The 12858-nt window shown below is 45.3% G+C and overlaps 1 protein-coding gene across 4 annotated transcripts in view; it reads right to left on the bottom strand.

The window, feature by feature from the left end:
* Positions 1 to 5456: 5456 nt before the first annotated feature.
* LOC134909702 (uncharacterized) overlaps positions 5457 to 12858 on the bottom strand; it is a 147008-nt gene continuing 139606 nt past the window's right edge. For 3 of the 4 annotated variants that reach the window (XM_063916881.1, XM_063916879.1, XM_063916880.1), the window contains 6 exons: positions 9391 to 9501; positions 8364 to 8468; positions 7536 to 7637; positions 6266 to 6350; positions 5698 to 5817; positions 5469 to 5564 (listed from right to left, as the gene is read on the bottom strand). In XM_063916881.1, coding sequence (XP_063772951.1) covers positions 5733 to 5817; positions 6266 to 6350; positions 7536 to 7637; positions 8364 to 8468; positions 9391 to 9501 — 488 coding nt within the window. In that variant the 3' untranslated portion in view covers positions 5469 to 5564; positions 5698 to 5732. Of the gene's footprint in view, positions 5565 to 5697; positions 5818 to 6265; positions 6351 to 7535; positions 7638 to 8363; positions 8469 to 9390; positions 9502 to 12858 lie in introns of all 4 variants that reach the window. The other variant, XM_063916882.1, reaches the window with a different exon arrangement.

The following is a 12858-nucleotide window of genomic DNA, read 5'->3' as shown; positions in this document are numbered from 1 at the left end:
TGCGTCATGTGCTGTTTTGGGAGTAGTTTTTTGAAGGGCCATCCTGCGTGACACTGCAGTGCCACTCCTAGATGGGCCAGGTGTTTGTGTCGGCCACTAGGGTCGCTTAGCTTAGTCACACAGCTAGTCAGCTACCTCATTGCGCCTCTTTTTTTCTTTGCGTCATGTGCTGTTTGGGGGGTGTTTTTTGGAAGGGCCATCCTGCGTGACACTGCAGTGCCGCTCCTAGATGGGCCAGGTGTTTGTGTCGGCCACTAGGGTCGCTTATCTTAGTCACACAGCTACCTCATTGCGCATCTTTTTTTTCTTCTTTGCGTCATGTGCTGTTTGGGGAGTAGTTTTTTGAAGGGCCATCCTGCGTGACACTGCAGTGCCACTCCTAGATGGGCCAGGTGTTTGTGTCGGCCACTAGGGTCGCTTAGCTTAGTCACACAGCTACCTCATTGCGCCTCTTTTTTTCTTTGCGTCATGTGCTGTTTGGGGGGTGTTTTTTGGAAGGGCCATCCTGCGTGACACTGCAGTGCCACTCCTAGATGGGCCAGGTGTTTGTGTCGGCCACTAGGGTCGCTTAGCTTACTCACACAGCTACCTCATTGCGACTCTTTTTTTTCTTCTTTGCGTCATGTGCTGTTTGGGGAGTAGTTTTTGGAAGGGCCATCCTGCGTGACACTGCAGTGCCACTCCTAGATGGGCCAGTTGTTTGTGTCGGCCACTTGGGTCGCTTATCTTAGTCACACAGCTACCTCATTGCGCCTCTTTTTTTCTTTGCGTCATGTGCTGTTTGGGGGGGTTTTTTTGTTAGGGCCATCCTGCGTGACACTGCAGTGCCACTCCTAGATGGGCCAGGTGTTTGTGTCGGCCACTTGGGTCGCTTATCTTAGTCACACCGCTACCTCATTGCGCCTCTTTTTTTCTTTGCGTCATGTGCTGTTTGGGGGGTGTTTTTTGGAAGGGCCATCCTGCGTGACACTGCAGTGCCACTCCTAGATGGGCCAGGTGTTTGTGTCGGCCACTAGGGTCGCTTAGCTTACTCACACAGCTACCTCATTGCGCCTCTTTTTTTTCTTCTTTGCTTCATGTGCTGTTTGGGGAGTAGTTTTTGGAAGGGCCATCCTGCGTGACACTGCAGTGACACTCCTAGATGGGCCAGGTGTTTGTGTCGGCCACTTGGGTCGCTGAGCTTAGTCATCCAGCGACCTCGGTGCAAATTTTAGGACTAAAAATAATATTGTGAGGTGTTCAGAATAGACTGAAAATGAGTGAAAATTATGGTTATTGAGGTTAATAATACTTTGGGATCAAAATGACCCCCAAATTCTATGATTTAAGCTGTTTTTTAGGTTTTTTTGAAAAAAACACCCAAATCCAAAACACACCCGAATCCGACAAAAAAAATCCGGTGAGGTTTTGCCAAAACGCGTTCGAACCCAAAACACGGCCGCGGAACCGAACCCAAAACCAAAACACAAAACCCGAAAAATTTCCGGTGCTCATCACTACTCGGAATGAGGGCCAATGTCTTGTTACATGCTTACGGTTAAATTGCCTTCTATTATTGTGGTGTGTGTGACATGGAAATATGAGGCTCATATGGAGAATCGCTTCTCATACCCCACTTCTCCTCACAAGGGGAAACAGACCTGCTTTAATAATATCTACTCCATTCCTGCCCTCATCCCCCCCAAGGTTTCCTCCTCCTTCCCATGACCCCCCCCCCCCTCTTCCTCTCCCCCCCTCGCTTCCGCCCCCCCCCCCCCCCCCTCACATCGGATTGTTTTTTTTATCACTTTGTGATATTACTTTAACCAAGTGTTGGTTATTGCCAACTAGGAGCTCGTATCCTTAGCTTTTGTTTCACTGTTAATATGTTGTTTCTACGTGTTTACTACCCTGGAAGTTTACACATGGGTTTTTTTATCTCCTGTTGGTGATCCCTCAACCCTCGGCGTGTTGCCCTTGTTGTTCTTTCTTCTCTTCCTCTCTACTCTCTTACCTCTGTTTCTTTCCTTGTGTTTTTACCCTCTTGCACTTTACACTGAAATCCTCTCTCTTTCTCCCCCTTCTCTTTCTTGTTCCTCTCTCTCCTGCATGGGATTTGATATTGACACCAGCAGGGTGGACTTTGAAGGTTTTGTTATGGGGCCCTTAAAGTTCTACTTTCGACCCTGCCTGACAGTATAAGGTGTATACTGTATGAAACATAAATGAATTGTGTGACTGTACTGTACACACACTTTGTTTAATGCACAAAGTTATAAAAAAATATTGGCTAAAATTATCTTCAGGCTGTGTGTATAAGGGCCCTCATTCCGAGTTGTTCGCTCGCAAAGCGATTTTAGCAGAGTTGCTCACGCTAAGCCGCCGCCTACTGGGAGTGAATCTTAGCATCTTAAAAATGCGAACGATGTATTCGCAATATTGCGATTACACACCTCGTAGCAGTTTCTGAGTAGCTTCAGACTTACTCGGCATCTGCGATCAGTTCAGTGCTTGTCGTTCCTGGTTTGACGTCACAAACACACCCAGCGTTCGCCCAGACACTCCTCCGTTTCTCCGGCCACTCCTGCGTTTTTTCCGGAAACGGTAGCGTTTTTTGCCACACGCCCATAAAACGGCCAGTTTCCGCCCAGTAACACCCATTTCCTGTCAATCACATTACGATCGCCAGAACGATGAAAAAGCCGTGAGTAAAATTACTAAGTACATAGCAAATTTACTTGGCGCAGTCGCAGTGCGAACATTGCGCATGCGCATTAAGCGGAAAATCGCTGCGATGCGAAGATTTTTACCGAGCGAACAACTCGGAATGAGGGCCAAGGTGTATACTGTATGTAACATACAGTAAATGCATTCTGTGCTTAGATTTAGGTCCCATCACCATGATATCTCTTAATGGAATGCAATTATTCCAAAATACGGAAAAATCCTATATCCAATATACCTCTGGTCCCAAACATTTTGGATAAGGGAGACTCAACCTGTACTCTATATGCCATTTATAATAGATTGCATGGCAATCCTCCCCCCAGTCAAACATACTGTATTTCTAAACAATAGATGATGTCTCTTTTCACTCCAAAAGAGTTAATCCAATTTGCCCAGAATACACATCCATATGAAGAAAATGAATTCCTTTCAAAAGATTTACTGCAATCCATTCCTACAATGTTATACAAACAGGCTGATCAGGCCGGCTCTGATGTCACACACTGGGCCAGAAAATGTTTGGGAAGGCCTGTATTTTTCATTAGAAAATGGCCAGTTACTACCCACAAATGTTCCCTTCTTTAAATACTGTATCTTGTTTGAATTCATATCATTGTTTGGATGTCATTAGTCCTAGAACACAATGAAATGCATTAGTGTATTAAATATTGTATTATCACCCAGGATTGCATGGCAGAATGCAGTCACATTGGGTGAATGTGTCACCTGGAACAGGCAGGATCATACTGCATCTAACAGTATACTGTACTTCTTATTAGGTTCATTAAGATACTGTATACCCAAAAATAGAAGGGAATAGCAAATACAGTACATTGTGCTCATTTATCAATGAGTACATCGCTGACTGTGTGTGGGCACCCTCCTCTCCTGTAGCTGTGACTGTCGCTGCTATCAAACTGTGCACTAGAGACTGTGGCACAGTGCCAGAGTCTACAGCGCGTGCGTAGGACTTTGAAAAAATGGCGCAGCGGCCATTTTTCAGAAACCTGCGCATACGCTGTAGACTCAGTCACTCAGAGTGCTAGCAGCAGTGGTGACAGCTACGAGAGAGGAGGGGGTCCAAACATGGAGTCTGCACACGGGTCCCCTCCTCTCTACAGATGCCCATGGTACTACTGTGTAGCATAACGTGAATAATGCCCTGCCTGACAGTACTCAATTCCAGACATCTACAGTATACTGTACTGTACTGTAGGCTGTATCTGAAACGTCAGATTTAGAGAAACACTTTGTTAGGGTTGTTAGGCATTGCTGTGACATTTTGCGAACATACGAATCCTACTACTGTACTAACGATATTTCTATTATCTTCTTCCCACCATGCACTGAACTACTGAGAAAAAGGAGGAAGAACTGCGTCGAAGTAGGTAAGCTTGTGATACTTACTGTGTACAGGTTAACAGTCTTTGGAAACTCTGTCCCTGATATTGGCCCTCATTCCGAGTTGTTCGCTCGCTAGCTAATTTTAGCAGCATTGCACTCGCTAGGCCGCCGCCCTCTGGGAGTGTATCTTAGCATAGCAGAATTGCGAACGAAAGACTAGCAGAATTGCGAATAGAAAATTCTTAGCAGTTTCTGAGTAGTTCGAGACTTACTCCTACACTGCGATCAGCTCAGGCCGTTTCGTTCCTGGTTTGACGTCACAAACATGCCCTGCGTTCGGCCAGACACTCCCGCGTTTTTCCCTGACACGCCTGCGTTTTTTAGCCAACGCCGGGAAAACTCTGAGTTGCCGCCCAGAAACGCCCCTTTCCAGTCAATCCTTTACCGAACACCAGTGCGACTGAAAAGCGCCGCAGATGCTACAGCAAAACAGCTAAGTTTTTAGTAAAATAACTAAGCGCATATGCTCTGCGTACCTTGCGCATGCGCAGTAAGCGACTAATCGCAGTATAGCGAAAATCGGCAACGAGCGAACAACTCGGAATGACCCCCATTGTCTCTCCCCCTGAAACTGTATCTCTCTCCCACCCCACCCCTCTCTCTCTCTCTCTCTCTCGCTCTGAAATTTTTGCAGGGCTACGATCTGGCCGGAATTAGCCCCTTAGTCATGAAGTAGTGACAAACATGAAGAAGTGGAGAAGTTACCCATGGCAACCAATCAGATTCTCTGTATAATTTTATACTATAGTATGCAATTTATAAATATTACCACAATGCTGATTGCTTCACTTCTCCACTGTTTTCACTGCCTAACATGCTGCTACAGTATGTTCTACATGAAATCCCAGCCCCTGGCATTGTAATGTGGCCATGTCTGCGACTCATGTCTACTGTACAGTATGTACTGTAATTTAACACTCGCCAGACATTTACAGTACTTCATGAACTAGCTTGCACCCCCTCATACAAAGCTCTGTAGTACTGTAATTGAACCATAATTTGCTACTGTACTGTTACTACTGTACTGTGCATGTACTTGAGTCTTATTGTGTATTGTAGAGCGCACTGCATAGATGAAGATGAAGTGTGAAGATGGTGAAAACCAAAGCATTCTATTCTGGAGCACAACCCCAGGGCTGGTGAGAGACCTTCTGGGCAAGGTGACCCACCTTCAAGCGCAAATTGATGGACTGACAGGAAAACTGGATGGATTTTGTAGTGATAACAGCAAGGGGGTGGGGGGAGTTTCAAGGCTCGTTACTGATACATTATACAGTGCACTGTAGACTCTCTCTACTAAGGGGGAAAATAACACAAAACAGAACTGTAAACTAGAAAAAGTTTAATAAAAAAAAAACATGAAAGAAATAAACAAAAATTAAATGTTCTGCAAAATAATTTCAAAGATTCGGTTCACCACCGCCCACAGGATCAGAAGCAATTGCCGGACTTGTCTGTGAAAATAAAAAACAATGTACAGTATTAGAACAGTAACACAGGTTGAGTACTGTACAGTATTCTGTACAGCACTTCAAAGTTTATGAACAGTATGCATGTAAAATAACATTATTATTATTATTACTGTACCCCTCGAAAGATTGTCCGGCCCATAGCCCCTCTGTTCATGTCCTGGTTGGGCGGTGGTGGTGATGGTGGTGGTGGAGGTGGGAGCCGGAGGGCGCAGTGGGCCCTGGTCCGCCTGGAGGCCTGTCAATATGGAAAAATAATAAAACACAGTGGACCCTGTACAGTAGTTACTGTATCAAACACATTGGTCACAGCATTAACATTGTCCCCAGCAGTGATCAAACAGAAGCATTCACCCCCACAGGAATAAAGCACATTGCCGCCCCCCCCCCCCCCCCCCCCCCCCCCACAGTAAGCAAACACATTGTTCCCCATACTAAGCAAAATCAGCAGGCCCAGCAGTAACTTTTGGGGTAGTAAAGCATAACACAGTATACGGTACTTACCATACCCCTAACCTTTAACCCACCTTTTCTGCAACCTAACCCTAAATACTCCTCCACAGCTTAGCCCTAACCCTCCACGCCATAGAGTAACCTTTACCTCCACCAGCAATGCCTACACTTAACCATCCCTGGTGGTGACTTAGCCAAAGCCCTCTTCCCTGCAGCCTATTGACTTAGCTTACTTATTGAGGGTCCAGGAATGCCTGGATGGTGGGGTGGTGGTCATCAGAGGACCTAGTAGGTCCAGGTAAGCCTGGAGGACTCTCACTATGGGAAAAAAAATAAACATCATTGGCCCCTGTGCAGTAGTTACTGTATCAAAGACATTGCCCACAGCAATCAAACACAAGTATTCACCCCCACAGGAATAAAGCACATTGCCCCCCGCTACAGTATGCCTCATTTCCCCTGTCAAATACAGCATGTACTGTACTTTTTACTGTATATCCATATCCAGTATACTGTATCCAATTTGTCTGTTCATTCTCCATAACATGTCCATTGGTGCTCACCCAATACTGTGTTTAAATCAACCTACTGTAAATATTGTTAATACAGTATATGCAATTGTGTTATGTTATCTGTTACCCTTTAGATAATGTACCCTACTGTATATTTACTTTATGTTATACCTACTGTACTGTAGTTTCCTATTGTTTTCATACACCGCAGTGGACCCTCAGAGGGTAAGTCATATAAGGTACCATTGTCTACTGTATGTTTGTTTACTCCCTATTGTCCAAAAGTGAGCTGACCAGACAGGGTGGCTCTCTGGCTGATGTAATTACCTTGATTAGAATATGTATTGTATTCCAATGCTGTAACATCCTAAGACACAGAGGTCACACACACCCCAGCAATATGAAGCTTTGGGAGGTTCAGTATACAGTAAGTAGAGCTACCCAGAGAGGTGAAGAGAGATTCTTGGATACCAGGCTAAGAAGTAATGTTCTGCCAGGGATCGGCTTGGGGACCCATTATATTGGATTTATCTGGGTCTCTGTGTTGCTAGAAGAGACTCTCTGCTCCCAGACTAAGAAGTAATGTTCTGTCAGGAGATTGTGGTGGGAAATGTCATGTGGAATTGGATTACGGAAGTGTGCTGAACTGTGTTATAACCTATAATGTCAATAAACCACTGTTGGTTTTTCATCTACCACCGTGCCTGAGTGATTTGGAACACGGAATACTCAAAACATTTTTCCCCGCACTAAGCAAAAACAGCAGGCCCAGCAGTAACTTTTGGGGTAGTAAAGCATAACACAGTATACAGTACTTACCATACCCCCTACCTTTGCTACAGCATAACCCCAAAAACTCCTCCACAGCTTAGCCCTAATACTCCCCGCCATAGACTAACCTTTACCTCCACCTGCAATGCCTACACTTAACCATCCCTGGCGGTGACTTAGCCAAAGCTCCCCTTCCCTGCAGCCTATTGACTTAGCTTACTCATTGAGGGTTCGGCTACAGGTACGTCCACTGGCCGGGTGGTGGTGGTGGTGGTGGTGGAGGCAGCCAGAGGGTGCAGTCGGCCCAGGTACGACTGGAGGCCTGTCAATGTGGAAAAATAATAAAACACATTGGCCCCTGTACAGTATTTACTGTATCAAACACAACATTAACATTGTCCCCAGCAGTGATCAAACAGAAGCATTCACCCCCACAGGAATAAAGCACATTGGCCCCCCCACAGTAAGCAAACACATTGTTCCTTGTACTTAGCAAAAACAGCAGGCCCGGCAGTAACTTTTGAGGTAGTAAAGCATAACACAGTATACAGTATATAGGGGGTAATTCTGAGTTGATCGCAGCAGGAATTTTGTTAGCAATTGGGCAAAACCATGTGCACTGCAGGGGAGGCAGATATAACATGTGCAGAGAGAGTTAGATTTGGGTGTGGTGTGTTCAATCTGCAATCTAAATTGCATCATAAAAATAAAGCAGACAGTATTTACCATGCACAGAAACAAAATAACCCACCCAAATCTAACTCTCTCTGCACATGTTATATCTGCCTCCCCTGCAGTGCACATGGTTTTGCCCAATTGCTAACAAATTTCCTGCTGCGATCAACTCAGAATTACCCCCTTAGTAGCATACCCCCAACCTTTAACCCACCGTTTCTGCAGCCTAACCCAAAAAACTCCTCCACAGCTTAGCCCTAACCCTTCTTGCCATATACTATCCTTAACCTCCACCAGCGATGCCTAAACTTAGCCATCCCTGGAGGTGACTTAGCCAAAGCCCTCTTCCCTGCAGCCTATTGACTTAGCTTACTCATTGAGGGTCCGGCGATGTACGCTGGTCTGGTGGTGCTGGTGCTGGTGGTGGTGGTGAAGGTGGGAGCCGGAGGGCGCGGTTGGCCCTGGTCCGCCTGGAGTCCTGTCAATGTGGAAAAATAATTGAACACATTGGCCCCTGTACAGTAGTTACTGTATCAAACACATTGGGGGTCATTGTTCGCTCGCTAGCAGTTTTTATCAGCCATGCAAACGTTAAGCCGCCGCCCATTGGGAGTGTATCTTAGCTTAGCAGAAGTACAAACGAATGCATCGCAGTGCGGCAGCAAAAAAAATTGTGCAGTTTCAGAGTACAGTAGCTCCAGACCTACTCAGCGCTTGCGATCACTTCAGACTATTCAGTTCCGGATTTGACATCACAAACACGCCCTGCGTTCTCCCAGCCACGCCTGCATTTTTCTGAATACTCCCTGAAAACGGTGATTTGACAACCAGAAACACCCCTTTCCTGTCAATCACTCTGCGGCCGCCATTGCGACTGAAAAGCTTCGCTAGAACCTGTGTGAAACTACATCACCTGTTGTGAAAGTACTTCGCGCGTGCGTATTGCGCCGCATACGCATGCCCAGAAGTGCCGTTTTTTCACTTAATCGCTGTGCAGCGAACATTTTTAGCTATCGATCAACTCGGAATGACCCACATTGCCCACAGCATTAACACTGTCCCCAGCAGTGATCAAACAGAAACATTCACCCCCACAGGAATAAAGCACATTGGCCCCCTTACAGTAATCAAACACATTGTTCCCTGTACTTAGCAAAAACAGCAGGCCCGGCAGTAACTTTTGGGGTAGTAAAGCATAACACAGTATACAGTACTTACCATACCCCCTACCTTTAACCCACCTTTTCTGCAGCCTAACCCCAAAAACTCCTCCACAGCTTAGCCCTAATCCTCCACGCCATAGACTATCCTTAACCTCCACCAGCGATGCCTAAACTTAACCATCCCTAGTGGTGACTTAGCCAAAGCCCTCTTCCCTGCAGCCTATTGACTTCGCTTACTCATTGAGGGTCCGGGAATGCTGGAAGGTGGAGTGGTGGTAGTGGTGGTGGAGGTGGAGGAGGTGGGAGCCGGATGGCGCAGTGTTCCCAGGTACGCCTGGAGGCCTGTCACTGTGGAAAATTAATAAAAACTATTGGTCCCTGTACAGTAGTTACTGTATCAAACACATTGCCCACAGCATTAACATTGTCCCCAGCAGTGATCAAACAAAAGCATTCACCACCACAGGAATAAAGCACATTGGCCCCCCCACAGTAAGCAAACACATTGTTCCCTTTACTTAGCAAAAACAGCAGGCCCGGCAGTAACTTTTGGGATAGTAAAGCATAACACAGTATACGGTACTTATGTCAAAGTCAGAAAAATATCACGATGCACACTGCCATATTTGCACCTCATACAGGTCTGCGCTGCGCATGCGTGCGCTCTCCCGTGAGTGCGCATACTCGCTGTTGCGGGCACCCGCGGGCGCGCGGTATGTGCATTTGCGGTAGAGTTCATGTGTTCGTAGCGTGCGACTCAATCGTTACATATTTTCACTATATAATGTATTTTGTAGATCATGGTCCCTTTGATAGATTCTGAAAGTTTGGTTAATGTAGAATGTTCATGAACAGAGAAATCCCCCTTTGTTTGATACGAAGGGTCAGACAGGAGTAATACAGTGGTGTTTAGTATCCATCGGAAGAGTATTTAATTAGCAATATTCCGGTGTTGGTTTGAAGCGGATTAATCGCTCGTGCGAATAATTATGGACATAAGAAGTTTATGTCCATTTACTATTATTTGCACTTAATTATCCATGCGGCGGGAAACCCAGTTTCCCTCCCACCTGAGCTGTTGGAAATAGTCACAGCCCACCTGTATGAATCAACCTATGACCTTTTGTTATAATGCGAGGAGGAATTCCTGTGTCCAATGAACAATGAGATTGTAGGGACCATTGAATTGTATTGTGTGTGGGGCATAAATAGACAAGCCGATCACATCCAGCTCTCACTCTTCAACGGTTATCATTGCTGAAAATCGGGAGCTGGATGTCCAGAGGCGCATGCGATCGTTTCCTTTGTGCGTAAGTTTTCTCCGCAATCATATTGTCTTTCTTGTTGTTGTGGGCCATATCTCTATCTCTCTCTCTCTCTCTCTCTCTCTCTCTCTCTTCTCTTTCTCTCGTATTCTCTTAAACGTAATAGTATTGTATTGTATTTCATGTGTAGTTATCTGGTTAGGTAGTCTATGTTATATTGTAGTGTATGACTTGTATTGTATTATTTCTTTTGCAAGTATAACATTCATAATATATATATATATTAGGCGTTGGACCCTAAGCACGGTATCTGTGTATTTCTTATAGTGTTAAGTATTCTCAGAGCGTCGGTGACGCTCAAACAGCTTTTAAGTTAATAAGGTTACACTGTGTTGCATCTACACCCTATCTCTACACAAAGGTTTTACAGCATAGTACATTGTTTATGGTTTAGATATAAAGGTTTAACATTGTGAGCGTCTGCGCCGCTCGTGATCTCCTCGTGGTCTCGAGCGTCCGCTACGCTGATAGCGTAGCATTACGGTAGTCGCTCACCTATAAGTGTGCCCGATACCAACAGCGTATTCTCGTGAGCGTCTGTATCGCTCGAGCAGCCCGCTCCCGATACAGCATCCGTTACGCTATAGTGAACCATTACGTTAGTCGGCAGCCAATAGCGTGCCTGCCTGTGATCTCTTTGCCGTGAGCGAACGTGACGCTTGAGCGTCTCGACCACGGCTAAGCGATTGTTACGCTACGAGCGTACCCTTACGGTACTCCATATGTAAATAGCGTACAGTGTTCTTAGACCTCATAAAGGGTTTTATATAAGATAAATATTTAGCTTTATCAATTGGCGGCTCGTCCTGTCCTTCACATATCTCTGCTAGGTAATTTCAGCAGACATTATCCATCAGCAAAGGGCGGGAGATCATATTCTTCGCAGTGCTGATGGGATAAGCGTCTGCTTCGCTTAGTAAAGGGTGCTGAAGGAATCCGGAACCGGAGGTAAGAACAAAACACTAGTGTCTTTTAAAACTGTTTATTTCTGTCTTGCGTACACACGCACATATCTGCATTTCTTTTTCATTCGTGTATTTTCATATATCACTCTCCTGTTTGCCATTTTATAATTGATAAAACGTGCTAAGAGAGATTTGTCGCTATTTCATAGTTAAAGTGTAAAAGTAATGCGTTAAGGGATACAGTGTAAAGCACACACAGCTCTACCTAAAGGTAAAAGGAGAGATTGGTGTGTTGCGCGGTAGACGATCGAGGATCATCTACATTGATAAAACGTGTTAGTTGTGTTACGGTGGACATTGGTTTTGTGTACACGTGTCTCTAACAAAGGACTGAGACTCGCGTACGCAAAGGCCGACGCACGCAGCGTAAATTACGCAACGGAGCGTCTGGGTACGCCCACGTAACTCAAGTCACACGATAGTGTTGATTTTTAAATAGCGCAACAGGCGCGATAAGTAACGCAACAGGCGATAAGTAGCGCAACAGGCGATAAGTAACGCAACAAGCGATAAATAGCGCATCAGGCGATAAATAGCGCAAATCTATTTTAAATCCGAAATTTAAATTAACAGATCCTTCTCCAAATTAACAACACATCTGGTCTAAAGAAAAATTTCTGCGCAGAAATAGAAATAGAAACAAAAGTGTGTATGTGATGAGTGAGTGTTTTTAAGTTTTACAATTTTGGGGATTGAACCACAGAAATCATCGAGTTCTCGTGAAGGTACATACGTGTAAGTGACATACATGGTGGCTAGGGAGGCATCTCTGGTTAAACATATATAAAATTTGAGCATTAGAGTGTAGCAGACCAGGAGGTCATACTGTAACAGACCAGGAGGTCAGACCAGGAGGTCGCATAACAGACCAGGAGGTCCAGGTACAGCAGACAAGGAAGTCCGCTATAGAGACAAGGCACAACACCAAAGAAGGGTTGGTGCGACACCCATATAGGAAAATAAAGCTCAGGCTGAAGGAATTCGCAGCTGCTGAATGTCGATTCCACTGGTCGCTCCGTACATAAAATTAGTTGCTTATGTACTGAACGATTGTACCGCACGTAATTGTGTGCATTAGTTAGTAACCTGACCAGTACCATTTGTGTACAAACCCGGTCATAAACGCTATTTGTACATTCTAACGTGATTTGTGTAATTTTTTATTTTAACCAAAAAGGGAGATTCTCTGGTCACTCAGGAATTATCCGACAACCCCACCTTTACTGGAAAGGGTTAATGCTCTTCGGATCACATCCACATGTTCCAGTAAACTCAGGTTAATAGGGGCCCTGGGTCGAGTACGCCAGCACTATATCAGTGTGTGGGCATATTGGTCGGCGTGGGCGAGTGAGTGAGGTGCTCGGTAAACTTCACCGTCAACCTATCTTTGAATATTTTGGTTTTTTAAGGGTTAG

The sequence above is a fragment of the Pseudophryne corroboree genome, chromosome 4, assembly GCF_028390025.1.
Source record: "Pseudophryne corroboree isolate aPseCor3 chromosome 4, aPseCor3.hap2, whole genome shotgun sequence".
NCBI lineage: Eukaryota > Metazoa > Chordata > Amphibia > Anura > Myobatrachidae > Pseudophryne > Pseudophryne corroboree.
The sequence above is the reverse complement of the archived record's forward strand: the minus strand, read 5'-3'. Positions and strand labels throughout refer to the sequence as shown.